We start from the raw sequence: 27,491 nt of genomic DNA on the forward strand, positions 1-27,491 counted from the left end.
AGAGGAGGAGGAGGAGGAAGCCGGGCAGGATTTGGGGATGCTCCCAACGCGGCCGCCGCGGCACCTGCTGGTGTGCGAGCGGAGCCACGCGCGACACCCGCGATCGCGACACGCGACACTCGTGCGGGAACACGCCTGCGGCTGCCGCGTGAGTGGGGCGGGCACGGCGCCATTCCCAGGGAGGGAGAGGAGGGAAAGGAGCTGCCGGGCGCTCCCGAGCCGCCCCGGGGCATCCCCGCTCCTGGCTGTGCCCCCAGCAGCCGCTGCCAGGGGCGCGGGATGCTCCGCGTGTGCCGGAGGGTCCCGCCGTCCGCGCATCTCGGGTTTGGGGTGGAGAGTGGGGAGGGAAGAACGGGAATCAGCCCCTGCTCGGTGTATGGTCTCGCGGACGCGAGGAATGACGGAATCAATGAGGCTGGAAAAGACCTCTGAGGCCGTCGAGTCCAGCCTGCGGGAGGAGGAGATGAACTGGAACGAGCCCTGGGAAGTGGCAGCAGCGCTGGGTCGGCGGTGCCCAGCGGGTCGCGCAGAGATTCCCTATGCCGGGAAAGCCGCTCCGCAGCCACGGGAGGCTGCAGGGGGAACACCAAAGCCCTCTTATCTTTTGTCCTTGCCTCTGGAAAAGACACTTTAATATAATGAAGTCTGGTTTTGGCAGCTCACTCTGATGTCTTTGACTGGTGCAACTTCCAGTCAGACCCTCTTGCTGTTCCACAGAATCACGGGATCAATTAGGTTGGAAAGACCTCTAATATCATGAGAGTCCTTTATTATATGGCCAAACACCACCATGTCAACCACACTGCAGCACTAAATGCCACGTCCAGTCTTTCCATAAGCACCTTGGGGGATGGTGCCTACACAACCTCCCGGGGCAGCCCGTTCCACTGTCTGATCACCCCTTCTATAAAGAAATTCCTCCTAAAATTCCTTAGTAATCACGGAGGTATTTGTTTATAAATCAGTCTTACAGTGCATATTTGTTTCCTTGCACTGTATGCATACATGGGCTATGTCACAGAATCCCAGAATATTCTGAGTTGAAAGGGACCCACAAGGATCATCGAGTCCAACTCTTCAGTCAGTGGCCCACACAGGGGATTGAACCCATGACCTTGGCATTATTACAACCAAGTTTTAACCAACTGAGCTAATGTTTTTAGCAGCTAACTAGAAAGCATTTCACTGGTGTGGCAGGCAGCCCATCTGTCAGTGTGGACTTCTCTCTCCCCATATGTGCCTGTTCTCTAAGAGTCTGGGGAAAGATGTTTTTTTGAGGGATGGAGGGAGGAGCAGGGGGCTGGACCTTTATGCTGCTTGGGAAACTTCGTACTTGCCCATATAACAATCTTGTTTTGCCTGGACTGAAGGGTTCTCTTGATCTATGGAATAATGTATAATGATGTGAAACGAGATCTTCAGTCAACTCGTGCTGTGTACAGTCATGTCTTTACATAACACATAAAATGCTGTTGTATAGCATATAAAATGCAAAAAAAAGCCCCCAAAATAATTGTTTTCTATTTTTAGTGTTATTTTTTTCATCACATTTTGGTGTAATATACTGATGTCTTTGAAAAGTAGAGGTTTTCTTTTGTGTTTCTTGTTGGGTTGTTTGTTTTTTTCAGAACAGATTTAAAGATAGGATTTATATTACAAATATGTTCTTAACAGGTGTCTTTTTTGATCCCGGAATGTGGCCTGCTCCCTGAAGTGCTGAAAGGCACAATTGAGGATATTGGAGAGTACTACCTGGTGAGGAATTTATCCATCCACGAGTTGGTCGCTCATGAATTCATTGATGCTTTTGTGAAGGAAGGTAAGCAGGAAATCAGAACACGACAAAGTAATAATGTATTTTTTTCATAGCACAGTAAAATCCATGTATTATTATTTATTCTGAAAAGTATTTTAAAGGAAGGGAAGGAAAAACACTAAGCAAATTCTGTGCTAATTTCTTTGCTTTTTTTCCTGCTTTGTGGTGTGTCCAGATTTGTTAACACCCACTATGTCCAAAACTCCTATGACTATTCCTTATTAATTTCTCCCTATACTGCCTTAATTCTGAAAGCCAACAATCATGTATCCTCACACCTGTATCATCTACACCTTATCTTTATTCCTGTAGAAACTGGCTCCCTCCTCCCTTTCTCTCTCATACTTCAATGGAGAGCAAGAGGAAAAATATACTTCTTTCTTTTCTCTTTTTTTTTCTAATGGAGCTGTGGCAGCTCATCCTTACACAGAAGGATTAAAGAGGATGTGAAGAAAGATGCAGGTTCTGCCCAACCATCTTGCTGTTGCCTACTCAGACGAGGCAGAGCCCACTTCTTTGGCTTGTAATAGCTATTTACCCTTCCTGATAGTCAGGAAGGGAAAAAAAACTTTACAGGGAAAAGAGAACAGAGAATATGTAGACGAAGGGATCTATCACTTGCTAAATGTGGGACTCTTCTTACTTCCTTTAATCTCGGAAATATTTTCTATGCCAGTAGTTTTATGGAAGCAATCTGACATTTGTATGCAGAGTTCATAGGAACTGACACCTGTATTTCAAAAAACAGAATTGCTTTGTGGCAGGTAATGCTGCAAAATATATTTAGTAAGATGAGTGTCTTTCCTCTTGTCTTTGTGTGATCTGATAATAGAAACGTGTCTGGGAAAATTCAGGTTTTCTGTATACTGAGTGGGAAGAGTCACAGGTGGAATGAAGGGAAGTGTTTTGTTAGTGTTACCTGTACTACAGATCCTTTAAAATAGAGTCAGTCTAAGGTTTATAAAAATAACAACAACGCTATTTTGCTTGAGAAGGTGGAAGAAAGTTACTTGATGGAAACACAAGGGTATAGAGTGATTCAAATGGTACCTGGCATGTTTGGTTATCTTGAGGTGAATTGTTCATATTGTCATGCCTGTCTTTAGAGACTGTGTAATCTCATGGTTTTCTGCTTTCCTGTTAAAGGTTCATGCTATGCACTTACCTACAAGACAAAAATTGATCAGGATAATACTGCAGCTCTTCTACCAAATGGTATGGGGGGTTGTTTTGTTTTTAGTAATACTTACCAATTGTGGTCTGGGTTGGTTTTGGGGTTTTTTTATTTGCAATGATGTAAACTGAAGAATAATGTTTACTTTACTTGCCAACTTTATTAGAAATGTGTTTGAAGCAGAAAAATATGAGCTTTAACTTTGTTCTTCATTCATGCTGTAAAATTATTTATTTGATCTAAAGGAAATTTTAAAAAAAGCATTGCTTATGGATGGTTGTCAATGCCTCAACCATAGTTGCAATTGCTACAGAGGATTATTTTTGTGAAAACATTACATTCCAACTTCTTGTTTCCCACTGGTCTTTAAGAAAGAATTTGTACCAAAAAGGAAAGTTATCAACACTGCTTAGGAACACTTCTGAAATATTAAGTATTTATTCTTGTGAGACCCCACCTTGGGGACTTCATTCAGCTCTGGGGTCCCCCCCCCAGCATGGGAGAGACATGGACCTGCTGGAGCAAGTCCTAGTAGGGCCACAACGATGCTTAGAGGGCTGCAGCTCCTCTCCTATGAAGGCAGGTTGAAAGATTTGGGGCTTTCAGCCTGGAGAAGAGAGACCTTATAGCACCTTCCAGTACCTAAAGAGAGCCAGAGAGGAAACTTTTACAAGAGCATGTGACAGGAAAAGGGGGAATGGCTTCAAACTGAAAGGGTGTGAGTTTAGATGGGATATTAGGAAGAAATTCGTTGTGAGGGTGATGAGGCACTGGAAGAGGTTGCCCAGACAAGCTCTGGATGCCCCATTCATGGAAGTGTTCAAGGCCAGGCTGGATGGGCCTTTGAGCAGCCTGGGATTAGTGGGAGGTGTCCCTGTCAATGGCAGGGGGATTGGAACAAGATGGTCTTTAAGGTCCCTTCCCACCCAAACCATTCTTTCATTCTGTGATGATTCCATGATTCCTTGAGCACTGTGTAATCTGTTAGAAGTCTGTTTCAGTTGCATCACAGTTTTATGACAAAATATAATAAAACATCCCCCATCTGAGGTGGGATTTTACACAGAGAAAATGAAGCTATTTGGGGTTTCAAATACATTGTCATATTTCCATTTAATGGTGTATCAGGTATAATAGAAATGCAAATTGGTCCATCAGCCCTGTAGCCTCAGTTGCTGTAATATGAGAGCTGCCCAGGAAGGCCTAAGACAATTCAAATTCTTCAGAGGAATTCTTTATGTTTCTGTCAACCAGTCTTAGCAAAGTGGATACTTGTTAGTGACGAGTTAGTTCCATCCAGTTGTACAAGCTCTGCACAATTAATGCAGAGAGACTCACAGTGAAGACAATGAACTGAGTAGGACAGTAAAAAAATATGACTATCTCAGGAATTCTTACTAATTCATAAGACTTCTTTGATAAAAAAGTGTAATTGAGTTATAATGGGGTTTTTTTAAGGATTAATCTGATAATCCATTTAACTGGAACTGAGGAGTCTGCATTCCATCAGTAATACCATTGATGCAAAGCTAACATTCTAAAAGGTATATGGTTCTCAGAAGGCTTCAGAGGGAACCAAGTAGAAGATTAGTTCTATTAAAACTTGTTTTGTTTATAGGGAAACTAATTCTGTCAGTGGATAAGGATACTTATGAGGAGCTTGGACTGCAAGGTCGCCCTTCTCGGTATTCTGGCAAAAAAGCAATGAGATATAGTAAGTATTACTTATATTACCAGTGCTTATTTCAGAAGCACCTTGTTAGGATCTTGAACCAGCCATTTGAAACTTCTCTTTCATAAAAATTAGTTTTTGTCTAGGTCATCTTTTTCCAGATGCAAATACAAGGACTGTCTGAAAAGAAAAAGTGTTTTTTCCCCCCAGATAATAAAGAAGCTATAAGGGCACAAACATGTGATCTTTCAGTATTCTATAAAGTTTTTAATTTCAGGGTGTTTTTATTGTGTTGTTTGTACTGGAGTGATGTAAAACTCAAGAATTTTTGTATACTGTGTATAGTATCTGTGCCTTGTGATTTAAATCAGAAAACAGTAAATTTTTGTGCTATACAAAAACAAATCAGTGAAAAGCCTCACCCAAACCAACTTGCTTGAAAGGGAGATTATATTACATTTGCCACGTTCAAAATGGTAATCTCCATATACCCAGTACTTGGATAATGTGGCAGTTTTTTAACAGCTGCAGAGGAGGCATCTTAAGTGTGTTTTTTGTTAATTTGTATTTTTAGTAAATTAAACAAAAGTGAACACTCTGCCATCTCAAATGTGCTGGATCTTGCAGTAGTTGATAGGTAGTTAAATAAAAACTTTAGAAGGGGGAACTTATCTCTGGTGTTTTGGCAAAATGGGACATGGTTTTACCATTCAGTTTGTGAAATAAAATGCATCATGACATTTCCATTTCAAAAATAAATAAATAAAACCCCCTTAGCCGTGGGGCAATTCACCCAGTGAATAATAATCTCTTGAAAAGGTGTCATTGCTTTATACATGGCTTTTGTTGTTAGAAATTCTGGCTTTTTTTTTTTTACTGCTAATAGCTTGCCTAATTACCAAGATATTTTTAAGACACTGTTTAGGGACTTCTATGAGTGCCATTTCAAAAGGAATCTGTCCCTCCAGTCAGCAACAGGCCATTCCAGATTATATCAAAATAAGGGCAGCAGGAGGTGAATATTTATTTACATAATGGGGAGTCACATTTGTGTAAACAAATACTTTGTAAAGATGCTGGATATGTGAAAAGGGATTTCAATGTTCTTTGGTTTCTTTGCGTTCTTCTAGTTCTTAATTAATTTATTATCAATTTTTTTTTCAATTGAGCACCAGTTGCATTTGTACATTTTCTGCAGTTATCACCATTGATTTGACTGATGCCTCCTTTCATCCTGAGAGCAAGAAACACACCAGAGTGCTCTGGGCCTTGAAAGAAAAGAAACCTTTGAAATTTGACTTTCTGCTGGCTTGGTATAATACAGGTAATAACTAAAACTAAAATGTTACTGACTTGAAGTCCAAATATTTTCAGTTTGCTCTTCTTTTCTAGTGATTGTCCAAAAGCATTTTTAGGGGAGGGAAAAGTTCAATTCAAATGTGTTTGGGTGGGATTTTTGCTTGTTTTGTTTACTTGTTGTGGGGAGGGTGTTAGTTCCTACACACAGAACATTTCAGTTCAGGAGCACAGCAGAGATTCACAGGAGATGGATGAGTTGCTTCATTTCTTTTTCTCTGTGTTGCCCACACTTTCAGGCAAAACTTTGCCTGTTTGATAGTGCTGCCTCTTCTTTATAAATTTGTGACATACATAACCATTAGTAATTGACATTTTTTGAGTGTTTTTATTAATACACAGAAATGACATTATCTGGTTACATCCTTCAGATGGGAAACTTTGATTTCATCATTAATTATAGGATGTATACACTGTCCCTGTTTCCTGTGTGCACTGCTACACAGGCTGCTGTTTTATCACTTCATTCTCCAGCACTCATTTGAGGTTGGAGCCAAGTAAGAGATTATATTCTTTCAAATCATCTTCTGTATTTGTTCATCTGCTGTTTTCTAACTGCATTATTTTTATTTCTGGGACTTAAGTGTTGTTCTTCCTCTGAGGGTCATTTTCCCAAGTCCTCAGTTTGTGTTGCCTCAGGGCAGGCTGTATGGAGGGATCTGGAGCATTTGCATCTTTTTCTTCATCATGGATGTGTAGCTTTTAGTGTTATTGAGTCCCCACACTAGTGAGAAGGGGTATTAGAAAGGTTCCTGAGGATACTTTCCCATCTCCTCTTTATACTGTTTTATTTTCCCTGGCTCTTCAAGTCTGGGAGGGAGTTAACTAATCTGAGAAATGAAAGCTGCTCACAAAGCTCCTTTTGGAGTGTCCCATGTTTCATTTTAGTCCTTTGTGTTTCCCCTCCCCCCTTTTAAGCACTAACATGACAAGGATCCTTCCTTGTTTGTCATGCAGAAGTTGTTTAAAGGCTTGCAATTCCCGTCCTTGGAGCCTCCAGCAGAGTGAAGTGAAGGCTGTTGCTGCCATAAATGGTGACATAAATCCAGCTGGAGGTGGCAGATCCTCATGCTCAGCTGCTTGGATTTATTGACCCTTGGCAGAGAGATGTTTCTTGTGGTTGTTGCTGCCCATGTTAACAGCATTCAGGAGGAATACCATTTCTTTTCTTCACTTTCTTACATCCCCAAAACAGCTCAGGTCAGTCATTTCAGGACTGTGGAGTTAAATCTCAATGCCTTTCTGTGCAAGAATCTTGTGCTCATAACACAGCAAAGACTGTGAGTTCCTCAGTACTGACAAAAATAAAACTTTTATAGATTTTTATTAATAGACATGAGACACTATGTAGATTCTGCTGGAAGGGGAAGAGGGGGCTGTATTTTGTCAAGAGAACCGTGTCCTCTGTGAACATTCTGCTTTCAGCCTTGCTGCCCTTAACTGGTGTTTCTTGCTGTGCTCAGCACTGCAGGACTTTTTGTTTTCATCCCCATTTTTCCCACACAGTGGTGTGAGCACCAAGAGGAACAGGAGAAGGGAATATGGAGTGTCTCATGTCTTTAATGACAGAGCCAAAGCAATCTTTCCTCTTTTCTGTTGCTGTAATTTCTGTGACAACTTCACATGTTTATTGGATGAAATTCAGTGGCCTCTGGAAGGCTGTGACAGTGTGCCTGGTGGTTGTTGACATGGAAAGTTGTGCTGTAGCTACAGGAATTGTTCTGTTGGGGTCTCCACTGTAGTCCCTGAGATTTCCTGAAGTCAAGGCTATAGCTGAGGCTCCCACATGCAGCAGACATTTAAAATGTATGATTTTTTATATTTTACAAAGAATTCCAGGGCAATATTATAAGTTCTTTGAACCTGTTAGTGTAACAGTTGCCAGTAGGAAGCACAGGCTGGAGGAAGATCATCTGTTCTGGCACACTTCAGACTTAAATATATCTATATAAAAACACAAAATTAACAAGAATTCAGTGGCTGCCTCTCTTGGTCGCTGTGCCCTTTGGTACTTGGGCAGCCTGTTTTTTTGAATGATGACTAAAAAGAATCATCTTAACCCTCCTTTTTCTACTCCCCCAACTGATTGTCTTTGATGATATAAATATTGCTGATGGAGTATAAGCATTCCATGTGTTTTGACAGCAAGTCTTAGATATTGTATTACACAGTGAACTGTCCTGTTCTTGAATTTCTTCTGTTCATGCATGCCTTTTCTGTGGTATTTAAATGTTGGTCTGCACTTCAGACTTGTCATGAGCAAGGTATTATTTCTTGGTCTCCTAGAGACCCATTGTTACTTTATGAAAATGGCACTCACTGTCTGGAATTCGAAATTTAGGAGAATTGATTCCATGTCTATTACTTTAGTGCTTCAAAATCAGGTTGGTTGATCTCTCTGAATTTACAGTATGCCTGCTTAGGTTAGTTTTTTAGTCTAGGTCAGGGTTTTAGAATTTTACTTGCTTCTTTGGATCTCTTACTGGTGCTTTCACCCAAGTCCATGAAGGTGCATTTCACTCTTACAGCCACACTGCATTTGAAGACTTACCATTGAGGGTTTCTTTATTCTTCTAGTAAAGTGAGATCTGTGATGTAGTCTGAGTTCTTTACCCTCTCTCCTTTCTTCTCTCTTCAGTCCTTGTACTCCAGACTATCTTAGAATTCCTCGTAACATCACTGATAAATCTGTTCTTAAACCTGTAGTCACCTGCTCATTTTTCCATTATTCAGGGAAAACAAATGTTGTGGGGTGATGTTCCTGCTTTGTTTCATGTGTTCTTGAGTTCGTCTTTATAATGAGTTAATTTTATTACTTATCCAGTTAATCCTAATTGAATTTTCCATTGGAAAGTTTATATTTATTAATTAAAAAGTAGATTTACTGAGCTATACTGAGTTGCTGAATCTTCCACTAATTTTTATTTCCAAGAAGATAAGGAAGCTGAAGATTCTATGACTTTTGGCAAAGATAACAGCATGAAAGCAGCTTTCCACTGCATTTTTTTTTGCACACATATACAAAAGTTTCATGTATTCAATGCTCCTTTTGTTTGGTAGTTTCATAACAGCTGTTTGTGGTGCTGTGTTGTTAAGGTGCAGAGGGACCAACACTGATGTCATACTTTTCAAAAAACCAAATACAGGCCCTGAAGCCAAAAATAACATTCAGCACATTAAGGGACTTGCAGTGTCCAGTGCTGCAGAGTAATGAGCTCCAAGGAAAGGCAGAGGAGTCCTGCAGTGCAGAGGAGCATTTTGAGTGGCTGGGTGCTGTCCTCAACCAAGTTAGCTTGTAAGTATTGGAATTTCTTCAGTCTTTGAATACATTTGAAGTAAGGAAAGCCACAATTTCTTTTAAGAATAATAATTAAGACACATTTGTGTAAGGGGGAAGACTGTTATGCAGTTAAATGTTTGTTGTAAGTCTTGAATGACTTACCCATGTTTTTAGGGTGCCCTTGTGTACTGCTTTGGGCTGGGACAGAGTTAATTTTCTTCACAGCAACTGCTGTGCTGCTGTGTTTGGGATTTTTGACCAAAGTGTTGAGGATTGTGATATCTTTTTTATTAATTGCTTGCTCATTAGTTGCTTTGGTGCTAATTTAGATGATGTACATAGAGACTACTTGTCTGATGCAAGTTTTGATCGCTTCCTATAAAAGACTTCCTATAAAACATTTGAAGTATATTTATTTTAGTTGCTTTGTTGTTTGTTTTTTTTCCAGAGACAACAAATCCTCCAGCTTCTTATCAACCTACTGCTGTCCTGAGCCCAACACAGTGGTGGAAAAAGCTTTCTTGTGCACAATCACAGGTTTCATAATTCCTGAGAAGATAATTCAGTTACTGGAGCAGCTGTGGTAAGGGCTGACAGGAGCACATTACTAAAACACTTGTTCTCTTACACTTTTTAATTCTTGAAATCACTTTTAAATAATTTTCAGTAGTGTTGTTGGAGGTGAATAGCAAAATATATAAAAGATAGACTTTTTTAAAATTAGGAAATTAGCTAGAGGCTTAACATCAGTATAAAAAAAGTAATAAACAATTTTGGATACTTCAAACTTGAAGATGCCTGCCCTGTATCCTAGTCATGACTTTGGTTTGTATCTGAATTTCCAAGAAACTGTGGCTGTACTGAGCACCTATATTTTTTTTAATTTCCCCTGTCTGTGAAAATCAGATGCCCTCAAATGTGTCTGATTTAGTATTTTTAACTAGTGATGGAAAATACACTTGAAATCCCTTTATGAGGCCTAAAAAAGCCTCACCAGGTGCTTCAAGGTGATTGCAGCATTGCAATGAATCATCTCACAGCGAGTTTTTTAATCAAGTGCAGCAACACCGGGCACTGTGCAGTGATGGATGGGGCAGTGCAGTTCTAATTCCACACCAAACTGCCCCATGTGAGTGTGTCATGGCTGTGTGTGGAATCTGTTGTGTTCTGTATTGGTGCTGCTGGCAGTAAATTTGGGAAGCTCCTTGCTCCCTGAGTGACACAGTGCTCAAGTGCCTGGTGTCTATCGATTGCAGCACTGAGTTGTGGCTCTTGCTGTTGCTTGGGCTGCAATAGGACCATTATTCTTGGAGCAGTTTTCTGATCTTGTGCAGAAGGACTCCCTGGGCAAGGGTTGGAACACAAATTTCCTTGGCTTTTATTCTCTATTTAAGAGCAGTGGATAATGTCTGGCTTAGATTATTTATAATCTGTTTCCTTTCTGGTGGTAAAAGTAATTGTGTCAAGCATAGCCCAACCATCTTTCTTCCTCTGATGTCTGTTTTTCCCTGATAGCAACAATTCTCATTGAATGTTCTACTGCTGAAAGACAGTGCATTCTGTAGGAAACTCAGAACTGGTACTTTACACCTTAGAACTTTTCCTAATTGCTGTAACTTGCAGGTTTGTCATGTCTGAAAGTATGGTAGGAATGATGTAGAGTCAATTTTACTTCATTTCTTGCTATATTCTTACCGAATATATTCTTTGGAGTTTATTTATTGTGTACTAAAGAGAGTTCTTTAGCTGTTAAGAAATTTTCACTAAAATGTATCTTTCATTTTTTTACTCTATACTTGAATGTGCTGTCTATTCCATTATAATAATTGATTATCTTGTCCTCTTGCTTGCAGTTGCTATTTTGGTGACCCAAAACTGGCTCATTGGCTGACCTTAACTGTGCATGGCTTTGCTGACAGCCCAGTTTCCTGGAGAGAAAATGAACATGGGTTCCACAAAGGAGGGGAGAACTTATACAACTTTGTCATTTTTAGAAATTTGGACTACTGGCTTCAGATGGCTGTAGGAGCTCATGATGATTGTCCTCCATAGAGGTTTCTGATCACCTCATGTTACTGAGAGAAACCTAATAAAATATTTTTTATGAAAGTAGTTGTGTAGCAGATGAAGCCTGTATATGTTTTTGTTATTTGTAGCCAATGGAAGGAATGGATTTTTGTTTCCTCGCTGTCATACTTCTGAAAACCTTCACAATTCTAGCTCTAAGAAAAAGTTAAGTTTTTGAGAGTTTAAATTCTCAGGAATTGTCTGTAGCTGATCCTTTTATCCAGGAGCAAATCTGGAATTCGAAAGTAAGTTTTACGCATTGACAGCTAAAATATTTGATAGGAAAAGTCATTTTGGCATTTACTGTGTTGTTTCTTTACATTTAAAAGATCTATAAAGCCTTTATATTCCTGTTTCAGACTTTTCACCCCACATGCAAGCTTTGCAGTTTGATTTTATTCTCTGTTTATTGTCTCTTCAGTGAGGAGAATCAATGTTTGATGATTTACTGGATGGTATTTGTCACACACCTCCACTAAACATAACCCTTTTTGCTCAAGTTTTGTTACAGTTTCAGAAACACAACTCTAATGAATCAGCAGTTTTCTAAATCATAATGTTGTATTTCAAAATGATTCTGCCATGAGATGTTTCTAGTTGGTTATAGAAGTGCCACCTTGTCATAGGTGCAGACAGAACCACAATCACAAATTGAATAGACAGAAGTCTGGGAGGTTCTTGGGCTGACACAGAACTAGTAAATACTTAATATGTCTGACTCAAACATTATGTTTCATTTCTATGCATCAGTGCTAATTACTTCAGTTGTTGGCTAAAGTCTGCTTTTGCAAGTGTCAAGGCATTATGAACTTTTGACATAAGAAACTAATAACCAGAAATGTTTTCCTTTTTCCTCTTGGTCAGAAGGTCAAGTTTTTACTTGAGCTCTTCTGGGAGTTACACTTGCAGCAAAAATTCTAATGCAAAGTTAAAAACCTTACATTTTTATGAAAAGTTGGATGACTTTTATAGCTTCTTAGCTCCAAACTGTAGGTCCCACAAACATGCTCATCTTTTTGACAGATTTTAGTGGAACTTTTTCCTCAACAATGCACATGCATGCACAAAACCAAGTGTAAGATATGCTACTTGGGGAGAAAAATGCCCTCCAGAAACAAGAATTTTCTTTGTGTGGGTTTGGTTCCCACAGCAGTCCCAGCAGCAATGCAGCAGCTGTGGGACTTGGCTCTGAGGTGGCAGCAGAAGGACCAGGTGAAGTGATTTTCCTGATGAGTGCTTGGTTGCACAGCACCTGAGGCTTGGTGGTGGCGTAGGTGCTGCAGGAGTGCTGGTGGTGCATGTGGTGGCCTCACTGAAGCTGTTCAGGAAGGCAAGCTTAGAGGCAGATGTTTCAGCTCTGTGTGTCCTTCTCAGCATGTGAGTATTAAGGTTAATCTTTTATGGGTGTCTGGGGAAATCTCATCAGATTGGTCAGTAAGTTCCCTTTGCCTCCCTGTCCTGGCAATGGACTACAAACATTTCTCAAAGCTCACTGTTGGAAGACCTGTTTGGGTGTGCTGCTTCCTACAATCCATAGTTGTCTTCTGGTGGTGGCTTTAAGTGGCTCTTCCAGCTAAGGAAGGGATGAAAATACTGTCTCCAAATCCTGTAACTTGAGGTGCTGAGTTGGTTTCTGGCTTTTCCTATTTTTTTAAACCTATCCAGAGTATAGTTGAAAACCTTGTGCTGTTAATGGTCAGTGCAGTTGGTCTAGTCTTGGACTCTGGAGAAGAGGAGGCTCAGAGGTGACCTCATCACTGTCTAGAACTACCTGAAGGGAAGTTCTGGCCAGGTGGGGGTTGGTCTCTTCTCCCAGGCACTCAGCAATAGGACAAGGGGGCACGGGCTCAAGCTCTGCCAGGGGAAATTGAAGTTGGAGATCAGAAAAAAATTCTTTGCAGAGAGAGTAATCAGGCATTGGAATGGGCTGCCCAGAGAGGGGGTGGATTCCCCATTCCTGGAGAGTTTTAAACTGAGATTGGCCGTGGCACTGAGTGCCATGATCTGGTAAATGGACTGGAGTTGGACCAAGGGTTGGACTTGATGATCTTTGAGATCTTTTCCAACCCAATCAATTCTATGATTCTATGATCCTGCATTAACCAGGCCCACCTTTCTTGGAAAGGTTTAATGGTGCATTTGCCTCTTACCAGACAGACTTTCCTGTGCTTGCTGGGCTTTGTAGTTGCATAGAAGAGAAACTGTGGGGTGGGGTTTACTCCTGTCTCACCATCTGCAAACAGCTGTGAACCTGAGGAAGGAAGTATTTTTGTTCCTGGGATGAAGGACAGCAGCCTGTTCCTTACCATCTGCAAGGTCAGATGGAGAACTGTGTCTCCCCAGGAGATTCCAAAGAATGGATGAGACTTTTGCTAAGAAAGGAACAGGAAGGCACAGCTCACAGTTTGGGGATCAGGTTAGGAGGGAAGATGGGACTGGGCCAGGTGGGCAGTAATTCAAGGAAGGAGGGGCAGGGCACATGGGTTGGAGAGAAAAGGCTTTGCCTGAGAACAAACTGTGGTTGCTGGTGGTGTTGTTGCCCTGTGTGCCTGCCTGGGAGGGAGGGCAGGAACATGCAGAAGGTTCTCAGAGCTGTAGAAGGAATGGGGAGCAGCTGTGCAGCAGCTGCTGCTGAAATCAAAGGGCACCGAGTGCTTACTAAGAAATTTTGCCCCTGGGGAGTGTTTTATCTCGCACGGCGAAGGAGGGGGAAGGAAAGCCAAATATCTGAACCAGAGACAAGCCTGGGGCAAGCTGGTTGTATGAGGAGTAGAGGCTTTTGTTGTCCTGGTATGTGGTCAGGCAATGATAAGCCACTCCTTGAGAGCTGGGGAACTGCTCTGCTTTAACCCAGCCCTGTACTGAGCTGTGCATTCCTGCCTCTGCTGCTGGGTGGAAAGGGAATTCGGTTGAGAGGTTAGGAGGGGTCAATAGGACCATTTGGAAATGGGCCACATGCTCTTCCAGCCACACTATCTGAGAAAGTGGTTACTTGAAAATTGGTGGGTGTGGAACAAATAGAGAACAAACTTTCATGTTGGCAAAGGGGAGATAAAAGCTGAGGTAGGTGGATAGCGAGTGTTATGCAAAATCACTCTAAATAGAACATATCTGCCTTTTTGGTTTGCAAATGCTGTCTGAGTCAGAAATCTGCCTGGAGAAATAAAGGCATGTATCCCATAAAGGCAAGAATGGGAGACTAGCTGGTGGTGAGAGTATTTTGTGTGAGGAAGGGAATATTAGCCTGGGGGACTCAGAAAGTTGGAGATAACAATGTGAAAAGAAATTCCATTATCAGATTCCAGAGATGCTGTGGTTGCAGGGGGGGGAGAAAAGCAAGATTTGGCACAGGTTGGGCTTGGGGAATGCAGGAGAGACAAAGCTTGATGTCTGGAAAAAGCCAACAAAGAAGCAGGTTCATGTGTCATTGGCCTGGGGATTGCATGGAAATCGTGGGAGTGAGGAAGGTTGCTCAAAGATGGGCCATAATGTTTTTGTTGGAAGTAATTTCTGTGCTTTTGTTATTCTTTGCCCAGGCTGCCTCTCTCTGGTTTGTCTGCAAAGTTTCTGAGGGTGTTATAGAAATGCCAAAAATTTAATACTCTCTTGAGATACGTCGGATTCTGTTGATATTGCTGTTAATTGCAATTAGCAGTTGGACTGCAGAGCCAGGGAGGAGCTCTGCTCATATAGAGAGTGCCCCTGTTAGAGCTACTGCAAAAAGAAATGGTAAGGCAGCCAAAAGATAAAAAGGAAAATGAGAGCCTACAGGGGTGTTTCTCTTCTCCCTCTCATGGGAGGTTTGTAGCAAATCAGTGGCTGGTCTAGGATTAGAATGAAGGCATTTTGTAGCTAGTCCAGTACTCTTAACTACTAGATTGTAGTTGCTTTGATGGTGTTAATTAAAGATTAATGCATGCAATTGACTCTGTATTAATCTGGTAGCTATACTGGAACATACTTGAACTGTTTCAATATTTTTTTTTCACAGAACAGAGCTTAAAGAGCAAAACTGGAGATTAAATCAATTAGCAGTCTACTAAATAACCACCTTCTGAATAGTAGCAAGAATATCAGAAATATCTGCTATAAACTAAGGCAACTTCTTATAAAGGAGTGGCCTCTCACCCTTGGAAGTAAGGCCTTTGACACTGTCTTTCATAATATACTCCTGGAAAAGTTGATAGCCCATGGCCTGGACAATTGTACCCTCTCCTGGATTAGGAGCTGGCTGGAGGGCCGGGCCCAGAGAGTGCCGGTGAAAGGAGCTGCATCCAGCTGGTGGCCGGTCACCAGTGGTGTTTCCCAGGGGTCTGTATTGGGTCCAGTCCTGTTTAACATCTTTATTGATGATTTAGATGAGGGGATTGAGCCCATCATCAGCAAATTTGCTGATGACACCAAGTTGGGAGGGAGTGTCTATCTGCTGGAAGGCAGGAGGGCTCTGCAGAGGGATCTGGAGAGACTGGAGAGATGGGCTGATTCCAATGGGATGAAGTTCAATAAGGCCAAGTGCCGGGTCCTGCACTTTGGCCACAACAACCCCCTGCAGTGCTCCAGGCTGGGCACAGAGTGGCTGGAGAGCAGCCAGGCAGAGGGACCTGGGGGGACTAATTGACAGGAAGCTCAAGAGGAGCCAACAGTGTGCCCAGGTGGCCAAGAAGGCCAATGGGATCCTGTCCTGTATCAAAAATAGCGTGGCCAGCAGGCCCAGAGCACTGACCCTTCCCCTGTACTCTGCATTGGTGAGGCCACACCTTGAGTGTTGTGTTCAGTTCTGGGCCACTCCGTTCAGGAAAGAGATTGAGGGTCTGGAGCGGGTCCAGAGAAGAGCAACAAGGCTGGTGAAGGGACTGGAACACAAGTGCTGTGGGGAGAGGCTGAGGGAGCTGGGGATGTTTAGCCTGGAGAAGAGGAGGCTCAGAGGTGACCTCAGCACTGTCTGGAACTGCCTGAAGGGAAGTTCTGGCCAGGTGGGGGTTGGTCTCTTCTCCCAGGCACTCAGCAATAGGACAAGGGGGCACGATGGGCTCAAGCTCTGCCAGGGGAAATTGAAGTTGGAGAGCAGAAAAAAACTTCTTTGCAGAGAGTAATCAGGCATTGGAATGGGCTGCCCAGAGAGGGGGTGGATTCCCCATCCCTGGAGATTTTTAAAGTGAGATTGAATGTGGCACTGAGTGCCATGATCTGGTAAATGGACTGGAGTTGGATCAAGGGTTGGACTCGATGATCTCTGAGGTCTTTTCCAACCCAATTGATTCTATGATTCTAAGTAGCTTCCAGCACTGCTTAAAAATACTTGTCCTAATGCAAGTGTGTACAGGAGCAAAAAGTGACTTGGACAGTTTTCAGCTTTCCAGGATGCAAAGTGTAGGTGCTTTGGCTATGGCAAGTTCCTTCGAGTTGACTTTATTAGAACAATTTATTGGGCTTTTGTTAGTAGAATATGGGTATGTTTGACCTGAGGGGGTTGAATAATATCCTAAGCAGTGTCATATGCTGCTCTGCCCCCCACACTGCAAAATACAACCATTGTTATTAATGACTGGTGTTAATGCCTAAACCAGATGTCTGGGTCCAATAGATCCCCACAGCCTTTCTGCATCATATGGCATAGATCGTATTTTTAGAAGTTTTTGTAGTTTGGTGTGGGATAAAAGCCTTACTGAACTGAGCACCACACTGCCATTTGGACAACAGTGATTACAGGTTATGAAGAGAGGGTTCTTCTTTGTTATTGAAGCAAACTGAGAGTTTAAATGGTCAGATTTTTCAGGGCAGACACAAAACCAAGTAGTGATGCATTGGTTCTTGTGTCTGTTTTTTGGTTAGGTACTAAATCCAAGTTTAGAGCTCCTGGTGTCAGAACAAGATGTTGTAGCCCCATAAAATTATTTAAATGGGCTCAAATATTTTTATAAACTCTGTTATAGTTGGGTATAAATTATTTTCCCATAATTGGCTGAAATGCCATGTCATGTCCTTGTGACTGGTTTGACAGGAAGGTGGTTGTGTGTTCCAGGTGTCACTGACATTGGCACTGCTGCACATCCTGACTTGCATCTCTCATGTTAAATACTGTAGAATCACAACCCGAGACAGGTGGAACCTGAGCACTTGCTCTGATCTTAAATGTCAGTAGGAAGAGAAGGCATTTAGCACTTCACAGTATGGGTTTGCAAGTTCCATGAATTAAGTCTTAAAAATTGTGTAAGTACCCTCAGATTAGATCTGTAACAAGTAGCAATGCCTACATAGTTTTGAAGATCTGTAAAAGCAGACCATTGTGGTGCTTATTGTAGGCAGATAATTCCCCAGTGGCATTAACAGCCCTCAGGCTGGATACTCCATCCCACAAAGTGCAGTTACTCTTGTGCTTGAGCAGAGGCAGAAATTCAGGGATGCTGAGCAGGGAGCCACCTCCACTTGCTGTGAGGGACTGCAGTGCTCCTTAGGATTCTAGTGCAGCCTGCTCTGATGGTAGTAGAGGGTTTTTGTGAGATTTCCTTGCTTGTTTTCCAGTTTGTTTGGTTTTGCTTTTGCATTTTTTGTGTGGGTTGGGACAGGACATGGGGGAAGGCAATTTGAGACAGAGAGGCAAGAGTGGTTGAAGAGCTGTGACAGAGAAGAGACATCTGGGTTTTCCTTGTAGTCCTGACAACAAATTGCTGGGTGACCTTCTCCAAATAGCTTGGCAGTTCTGTGCTGCTCTGGCACTTTCCCAGTCAATGCACAGATTTGGAGATGCTGCTTGCTTTGGAAAGAACTTTAAGAGAGCCATTGGGTACCATTTAACCTTCACAGAATTGACTTCAGGACCCAGAATCCATTTTCATCTGAAGGCTGCTCATCAGAAGAGAGGGGTGGTTTTCACCAGAGCTTCAGGGCAAAACAAGTCCTGTCTTTCCTCTACCTGCCTGGAGGGTGATGGAAGTGAGGGAAGTGCTGTGGGGTTTGTTCTGCTTAAGGCTATAACATGCTGGGAAAACATGACTCCATTGAGTCAGCAGAGAACAGAGGGATGAAGGGTAACTAAGGGTAACATGAAGCATTTGGGATATTTATAAAAATGTGAAATGGCTTTTCTTGCTAAAAGAATGGTTGTGCATCATTAAAGGCATCACAAGCAAAGTGGGAACATGCTTTGGGAATCAAGAGGAAGAGCAATCCTTAGAGTTGCTAATCTCTTTATGTTCCAGTCATGCTCAGTGTGGCTTTGAGGTCTGGAGCTCTTATAATTGCCTGGAATATGTCACTCTGCAGCCAGATTCATTGTTCTGCTCTCCCTGAGAGGGAAGGCTGGGATTTTTAGCTGTAGGACTTCACTTTCAGTGGAGCAGAGAGACATGGCCAAATTCCCATGCATTGTTCTGTTGAAACACTATTAATTATGGCTTCCATTATAAGCATGTCAGTTCTATGTGATCTAGGCAAAAATTGATGCTTTTGGTGAGAAGCAGCCAGACCTTTATTTTGGGGATTATACATGAGTTTTAGGAGCCAAGTTTTGATCCCTGTTGATAACTTTGCAGAATCAGTAGGATGCTTTTTTTGGTTCCCTGATTTCTCAGAGGGGCAGAGGCTTAATTTTTTCCTTTCCTTTTCCTCAACTTCTTTCTGCCAGGCTTTCTTTGATATTCCCCAAGAAGTGCTCAAAACATTTAGACATTAAGCCTCTCATTAAATTAGGATGAACTCAGAGCTCCATGTCTTGCAACAAAGAGGGGCAAGATTCAGCAGGGATGGAACAAGTTTTCAGGAAGCAACACAAGATGTGACTTCACAAGGGCTTCCAGCCCAACCTCACCCGTGTTCCTTGGCATGGGAGCCTCTCTCCTTTGTGCCCTCCCTTGAAGAGAAATGAGTGTGGTTTTAAATAATGAAGAATTCCTGTAGCTTTCTTCCAAGTCCCCAAGGTATTGTTGGCCGTGGGAACCTCTCTATGCTCCTATGGAAGCAGGAGCTTGGAGTGAAGCCACGACCCTTCCATGTAGGAAAGCTCCAGGCAAAACTCTTCACTGGTGTTGGTAGATTGAGTAGGAAAAACACATTTTTATTCTACAGATTTATTTCTTTTGTGAATGGCATTCTCTGCTGACTTTTCCTCCCTGGGGGCTGAGAGTGGAGTTGCTGCTGAGTTTCAACTAAATGAGACTTCCTTCAATCCAGATGCTGTTCTCTCTGCTGCTTCTTTAATGTATGGCTTGATCAAGGGAATTATACACTGAGGACCTCTAGGGTGGGGAGCTGTGAGGAAAATGCTGTCAGAAGGTAGGGCTGCTTTGGTGCTCCATGGTCTGGGACAGCTCACCCTTTCTTGCCTTACTCCAGTACGCACTGGGGAGTTGGTGCAGAGAGTTCAAGCGCTCCTGGATTTACTGGCATCTGTTTCTGAAATCATTCACTGGGCTGAGATTGAGAAACCAGTCAGGGAAATGGGCTTTGCTGAAGGATGGAGCCTACTCAGTGTCCTGCTTGGCCAGAAGTTGCCACAGCCTGTGAAGATGAACAAGCAGGGTTTTCTTTCAGGGAAGAACTGTGGAGTTCTGCCCTCTCTTCTGGAAGAGCAGTCTGACAACCATCATGTGGACAGAAAGCCCTCAGCCCTGAGAGCTCACTCTCTAACTCACAAATGATATGCACCCAAGATGGGGCTTTTTGGGAGTTTTATTCTCCTCTCAGAGATCAGCCATTTAGGAAGTAGCTGCTGTTTTCTCAGATAGAAATAATGCGCTTTGGAAAAAGAAAAAGCCAAAGTGTATAAAGAAGAAAACAAACTTAGGAGTTTGTCTTGGACTGAGGCTAAACATGAAAAATTTTGCCTTGAATCTTTTAGATGGTAATACAGAAAAAGATACAGTATTTTGAGACTTAAGGTTTTGCTGTGTCTCTCTCTAAACTCCTCTGAGAGTCTCATGGGCAGAAAAGAGCAGAATGTTAAGATGGTTGACTTCAGTGTGCATGAGAACTCCCAGGTTCTCTGTGTCCTGAATTTGATAAAATCATGGCTTTTTGCTTCCTCATGAACAAGTACCTTACAATGCTAAATACCTCTGAGCATGTTTACATTTATTCCTTTCACAATCAATTGAGATCAGATACCCCTCTGGTCTAAGAGAAAATTCTATGAATACAAGACTCTGCAAAAATCAAGAACCTGATGGGTGTTGTAATAAACCCTCTTGGTTTCTTGCCCTTGTGCAACTATGACAAGAAAAAAAGCCTCTTGATAATTGCCTATGAAAGGCATTTAAATATTTTTGTTAATCTGCAAGCAGGTGACTTGCAAGGGGCTTATAAGCCAGTCCTGTTGTGGATTGCAGCCCTTGGTGACAGTGGCCACTGGAGCTGTGTCCCCTCATCAGCTCTGTGTGACCCTGTGTTAGGGCAGTTATTTATGGAGTCAAATTTTTCAAATAATCCTGTTTCTATTTAAAAATAGAAATAAGTAGCAGCTTCTTGTGGACTTCATTTCTCTTGACTTCACTGATCTTCAGGCTTAGTCTTGTTTTTGTTGGTTTGGTGTTTTTGACTCCCACTGATGTTTCACTGTGTCTGTAATTGAGTCAGTTTTCTTGCAGAGGGGATAATCTTGGTTCCTGCTGTCTAAAACCTTTCTGAATAAACTTTCTGGATGTTGTCAGTGAAGGATTCCCTATGGGTAGTAGCACATTTAGAGGGATACAGTGCAATTTCTGAGCACCTCACTCAACTTCCGAACAGTTCTTACACTGAACATGAAGTGCCGTAGCCTTGCTTGGAGCATCACATCAAACACTGTACCAGTGTGTAAAAGGAGACCATCTCTGCCTTCCAGTGCTTCCTTTAAAAAATAAAACAGTCATGGAGAGGAATGATGAAGGTGCACAAAAGACTTTGCTGTTACTCTGCACTGCAGCATTTCACCTCCACCACCTTCACATTTTACTCTCAATTGGTCTTTCTCCAACAAGGTCAGAAACTTTGTCCTTGCCCCATTGAGTTGTGTCCCTGTAGCTGTTCTGAGGGTGTTACTGCCAGCAGGATAATGCCCTTTTTACCAGGTATTGGGGAATTGCAGAATGATCTGTCACTCCTTGGTTTTCCTCCTCCTCTCCCAGTAGCATCTGCCTTGGCTTGGGGTGGAAAAGGTCAGTACATGTGAAAATACTGGAACAGATTGTCAGGAACAGTAACAATCTGAGAGAGTGAAAACCTGTTGTAAAGAGCCAGGAGAAGCTTTCTGGGAAGGGAATTGAGGCCAAGCAAGAAGAAGTCTGGACTATTAAATTAATTAGCCTGTCATGAGGTTTTTGAAAGCAAAGATAGGGTTCTATTAGCATGTTGGCTTCATGGCAAGTGAGAGCTGGCTGGAGCCTGTTCATCTCCGTGTATTTTTGGGATGAATTAGAGCTTTAAAGCCTGTGGGTTTTGTTGAAAAATGACATTTTGAAAGAAGCAAGTTGGCTGCTAGGGTTTGGAGCCACAACAGAGCCAAAATAAGCTTCATATTTCTTAGCCCCCATGTCACCATGAGGTCCAGATTTATCCCAGATGATCTGCAAATGCACAAGGACTGGGCATTGTGAGTGCCAGTTTTCAGTGGGAAGGGGGAAAACGAAAATAAACCACAGTTGTCAGTTATGTAAATACATGGCAGGTATGAAAATGACTGAGTTATTCAAACCTGATAATGTTTGTGAGGAGAGGCAGTAAGAATAGGGGAACAAGCTGGGGAAATGAGCAAACTGAAAACTCAGACTGTGACTTCAGCACTTGGCACAAGTCAGCAGCATAAATAAAGCAGGAGATGTGGGGGGAAGGGAAGGAGACGTGTCCAGAGTAGCATAAACAGCGAGTCCTGAGCCAGTGCACTGTGCATTGTGTTAGGAGGCATCAAGGAGGGGTTGTGGGAAAGATGGAGAGCAGCAGAAGGGACTGAAGGATCTGAGTGAAGGCAACTAAAAGATTGCTGTGCCTCAGTCATTTTGTACTCTGGTGTGAATCAGATGCAGCTCCAGGGGACTTGAAACATCAATACTGACATAAAGCTAGGAGGGAAATGGGCTTTCTTTCTATTAAAAAAGATGCAGATTAGATAAAACTGTGGTTTGTGTCATTCTCAGCAAGGACTGAGAAACCAGAAAATTGCTGCGGTCCAAAGAAAAATGAACTGGGTCCCAAGGGACTGCCTATTCTCTCCTGAAGCAACATGAGCATTAAGAAGGATGAACTTATTAAAATTAGGTAGTAAATATAATTTTTGGCAGAGTATAGCCAACAGTGCTCACAGCCTACTTCATGTCAGTGTGAAGGGGAAATTAAGAGCCTAAAGGTCTTCATTTCTTCAATGTTGTGTAGTAGCAGCAGTGTCAAATCAAGAGGGCCTGGCTTTCTCCAGCATCCCTGTCTTCCTTCTCCAGGTGTTGCTGGCCTCTTCAGCTGAGGAGAGGGTTTATATGTCCTTGTCAAAAGCTGCTCTGAGGATCAGTGAATTGCCTCAAGGGGGCTGTTGGGTAAAGGCAGCAGAGCAGAGAGGGGTGGAGGGTGTTAAATGTGTGGCTGGATATTGCAGTGATGTGGAAGGTGAGGAAGAATGCAGTGCACAGACTTTCAGGGGCTCCTGATTCCTGTGGCTCCTGCTCTTCCCCCAGGCAACCTGAGGGACATCATTTTTTATAATTCTGTATGACTCAATCATAGTTACTGCTAAAGAAAGAAAACTACTATTTGGATTAGCTCTTTCTAGGCAGGAAAAGCCTGTGCAGATCAAATAACAGTGCAAAGTAACTTTGCTGTTCCATCTTCTGTTTAAAAAAAAAATTTTTTTTCCTTTACACAGAGGACATGAAGGAGGATGCCCAACACCTGCCTCTGGAGTTCCTAGAATTGCTTATGAAAGTCTCCCTGTCATATATAACCTTGAACCAAGAACCTTTAAAGGGAAGCTCCTGAAGCCATGCCAGGTGTCCCTGTTTGGAGCTTTGTAGACACTTCTGATCTCCACAAGTGTTGAATTCAGAAATTCTGCAGGGACACTGTTGGGCCATTGTGCCAGGGGGATGAGGCTGAGTTTAACGTTGTCATGATGCAAAAGTAGTTGGGTGACTTGTTAGTAAAACATTTTACAAAATAAGAACATTACAGACAAAAAGGTGGTTAAAACTCTTACGATGGGCAAAACCTCCTTGAAAACTTCCCCAGTAAGTTATCCATGCAGAATATCCTTGTGAACACTGCATTGTGTGTGTGCAATTGGCTGGTTCTCTATCAGATATGTTAAAGATTTTGCTTTTGCTGACAGTTAAATGTCTAAGCCTCATGGTGACTGTCAAAAATGTCAAACTTTACCACTGTCTTAAAGCAGAGGATCATTAATTTGCACGAATATAAAAACAGGGATGGGGGAAACTCTATAGCCAAGATTTTGGAAAAGGTGGAAGTCATTTTGCTTTGCTCCGAGGCTGTGAAAATGGTTATATGCTTGTCAGTTCAATTGGTTTGGGGTTTTTTAACCCATTCTGGGCACCCAGCCAGCCTGACTTACAAAACTGCAATTATCTCAATTGTTAGGAATAGCTCCACTTCTTCCCTCGGATTTTTTCTGCCTTGCTTCTTTTCTTCTTTGAGGAAGTCTTACATTTTCCTGTCAGTTCTGAGGAGCCCCTGATTTTCCCCTTAGGGGTTCCCACAGAGTCACTGAGGCTCTCCAGCTCCCTGATAAATGTGATCCTTCCAGAGGCAGCAACAAGCAGATCAAATCCCTGCTGCCTCCAGCCTACAGAGCCAGGTCTTGCTGCTAAGGAGGTCCACAGTGTTCTCGGTGTTTTAATTTTATGGTTTAACACAGAATTTCGAAATATATTTTGAATTTGAATATAATCTGAAGGCTGAGAGTCTTTGGTGTTTGTTCCTTTGAGTTGCTCCTCATCAGTGTGAGCTCAGAGGAGCCCTAAGAACATCAGAGACAGGGAGATGATGATGGTGTTGTCAGGTTATTGTGTATTGCTGGCCAGAAACTTTCCATCAGGGAATTTCCTGGGTTCAAACCAACTTTCTGGGATACACAATTCTGACGAGGATTTCTGAGGTCTCTGAAGGTGAAGTCAGGGACTCTGTGCATGTCTTTTTTTAGACACTGGCAAAATTACACTTATTTTCAGCCAACCAAGCCCTCTCAGGAACTTCTGGATGATTCTGTGGGTGTCATAGCCCAGCTCTTGGGATTGCAAAATTAAGTTTGTGGACTCCTGTTTTCACATGATTGGCCCCGAGTTTACCACAAAGCAAGAGCAGAATTCTGGTGGCCAGAGTGGCTTCCCTTTGTTTTCCTATTTTGATCTCCTCATTTCAAGGGGTCATCCAGTTTAAAAACTCAGAGCTTTGCATTGTTTTAATTTTGTTAACTGTTATTTAGATCCAAAATAATGCTTCCAGCATGTGAGTTCTGGGTTTATCAGATTTCCAGTTTAAATCCCCACCACTCTTTCTGAGCATAAAGGCAGGAGGGGTGGGTGTGTGACTGTGGAGAAAAGGGAAGAAATATGGGCATGTGTCTGTCTCTTGCCATTTGACCATGGAAAGAAAACCCCCAGTATTTTGTCATTTTTACTTTACATCATGTAGTGCAAGTATGATTTCTGTAGAAGGGTTTGTCTTAGGTGTATTCCTGGCACAGAAGGTACATTTAGGTTTGTTTTGATTTTTTTTAATAATCCTGTTTAGTTAAAGATCCCTGTCTCAACTTGACAAGTTCAGTGAATTCCAAAAACTTTATAGTTGTCAGGGGCAGAATCTGTATTTCCCAGAAGCTGCTCCTGTCAGAGCCAGTTTACTCAGGACAGGACTTTGAGGGTGGGCTCAGGGAGCCCTTTTCCTACTGAGACAAATGGGATAGACATGGATTTGTTTAAGTAGTGCAATCCTGTTTATACTTGAAGAAACAAATACATTCTTTTTCTTTGAATTAATAATTTTCTTTATGCTTTTTCAAGGCAGGGTAAATTTTAACCCTGTTTTACCTGAAACTAGTGAGTTGAGACACATTTACCTCTGTTTTGGATGACGTGGTGCCATCCAGTCTCAAGGACTAAAGGCTCAGGGGTTGCAGAGCTTGGAGCCTGCAGTCCAAGCCAGACAGGTGGTTTGTGGATGATGACTGGATAGTTGGACAATGAAGGCAAGTTGGTTTTTTTCTTTTCATCCTGTGAGTATCTCAAGAAGCAGTTACATTTGAGTTTTGCTTGTTAGGAAGCCTGGTGTGTGACTTAGTCATGTCCCTCAGGAGTAAGGAAAAAAAACTGTAGAGACCTATGGGTGAAGTATTTTCTAGAGAAGTCTGAGAGGCAGGACCATGATGATCCTGTGCTGTGCTGGGGCTCTCCTGCTGATCCTTCTCTCCTTAGAAAGGCAAATTCCCAGAGTGCCATCCTCAGTATAGCTGAGCTCCCAGGCTGCAGGAGGGAAGGTTTGGCCAATTTGGGCTCTCCTACAAGCTCTGTAGGACAGCCTGTGTTGGCAGCTTAGGATGCAAAGATCATGTGGCAAACTGTAAAGGAGTTGTGGCATCTCCTCCCTCCTCTTCAAAGGCATAGCTGGAACGTCCCAGATGATGTGGAAGTGCCTAAGGTGCCACCAACAAACCTAGGCAGGAATGGGCTCCATTTATTGAAGAAAGGTCGTCCTGTCCATTTGGCCAGAGATGTTCAGTTTGCTGCCTCATTCTGTAGCTGTTTGCAGTCCTATCTTATCCACCATTTGGGTAAAATATGAACTATACCTGTGTAAAGTTAAGCAGTTTATAGCTCAGTACTATGCATTATTACTAGTATTACATATAGCATTATTTTTTTCAAGTATGCCCAACTTTAAAAAGTGATGTAATTCCCTTGAACTTGTTTTCCAGAATGACAATGGTGCAGCTTCAGAAGCACACAGAGTGTCTTTTAGCAACATCAACAATCCAGTAAAGGACTTGCTCGAGCAAATTGTTTCAAATCCTGGATTCAGGCAAACTAGGAAGTTGAAAAAAATCTACAGGTGGATTTAGATCTTCATGTTAGCCCCAAACACCTTTTATTGTAGACCAGCTTACCCAGAGTTAAGACCTTGTCATTCCCCTGTGGTTCCTCATGCCTGGAATGTTGCCTGTTTCAGAGAAAGAATTAGAAAGTCCTAGAGATTCCCACACTCCATTCTCAAGGCTCCTGTGCTTACTTTTGTGTTCCAGCACCACCCCTGGCACGTCCCTCAGAGCCTGTCTGTGCCTCCATAAGGAAAGAAGCACATGCTGGAGCAGAGCTGCAACCAAGGCAGCAGATCTGGCTCTTCTGTGAAGAAAAGCCTTGACAACACTCATTTTTAGAATGTCCTAAGTCAGGTTTTTAAGATCTCTCAGGTCTTCTTGCTTGTTTTTAAACATCTATAATGTTTCTGTCTTTATTATGGTTTTGCAAAGACTGAACCAAAACTTACCTGTAGCCTTCACACACATGAAAAGATACTTACTGATATTTACTGGAAAGAACTGGACAGTACTGGACAGTGTTTTCCTGAAGAAACAGTTCCCCTGCAGTCCAGCACACAGGCAAAAGGTAGACATTTATAATTCAGAAGTAGAATTATTTTTTCAGGTGAACTGCCTCCACCTTCAACTGATTTCATTCTAAGTATATTCAATGTGATGTAACAGAAGGGTGGACCTGAGGTTGTTTCATGTTTAAGGAAAGCCTAAACAATTCCCCAGCTGACACAGGTGGAGTCTGTGCCCCTCCAGGTGCCAGAAAAAGGATCTTTATATAAATTGGAGTCAAACTCCAAAAGGTTTAATATCACAGAACTGTAAGCAAAGGTATCTTTCCTTCTGCTCTTCAATAAAATCCATCTGACTATGGAATCCTAACCTAAACCCAGCATTGCAGGGAAAATGACCAATTTTTAAGAGATTGCAAAGAAAAATTTGCATTTCTTTTGGAACTGTCATAAAATAATTAAAATTTGAATGACCTTCTATGTGGTCTTCCCCTACCTACCTCCTGTAAGAGAAAATGTCTATGTAATTTGAAACAATAAATTAATATTCATATTTTCATTTTAAGGAAATTAAGAGCATTTTAAACAAAATAACACATAAATATTGAAGCCTCTA

The 27,491-nt window shown here is 42.2% G+C and overlaps 1 protein-coding gene across 2 annotated transcripts; it reads left to right on the forward strand.

The window, feature by feature from the left end:
• RPP40 (ribonuclease P/MRP subunit p40) lies at positions 1–12,071 on the forward strand. Of its 2 annotated transcripts, XM_071552978.1 has the most exons (8): positions 1–148; positions 1,675–1,819; positions 2,963–3,031; positions 4,609–4,704; positions 5,861–5,986; positions 9,115–9,313; positions 9,747–9,881; positions 11,152–12,069. In XM_071552978.1, the coding sequence occupies exons 1-8, from the start codon at positions 38–40 to the stop codon at positions 11,348–11,350; spliced, it is 1,080 nt and encodes a 359-aa protein (XP_071409079.1). In that variant the 5' UTR covers positions 1–37; the 3' UTR covers positions 11,351–12,069. The 2 variants fall into 2 exon arrangements, with proteins under 2 accessions (XP_071409079.1, XP_071409081.1); XM_071552980.1 differs by lacking the exon at positions 2,963–3,031 and having other exon boundaries at positions 11,152–12,071.
• The last annotated feature ends 15,420 nt before the right edge of the window (positions 12,072–27,491 follow it).

This window comes from Pithys albifrons, chromosome 4, assembly GCF_047495875.1.
Source record: "Pithys albifrons albifrons isolate INPA30051 chromosome 4, PitAlb_v1, whole genome shotgun sequence".
Classification (NCBI taxonomy): domain Eukaryota; kingdom Metazoa; phylum Chordata; class Aves; order Passeriformes; family Thamnophilidae; genus Pithys; species Pithys albifrons.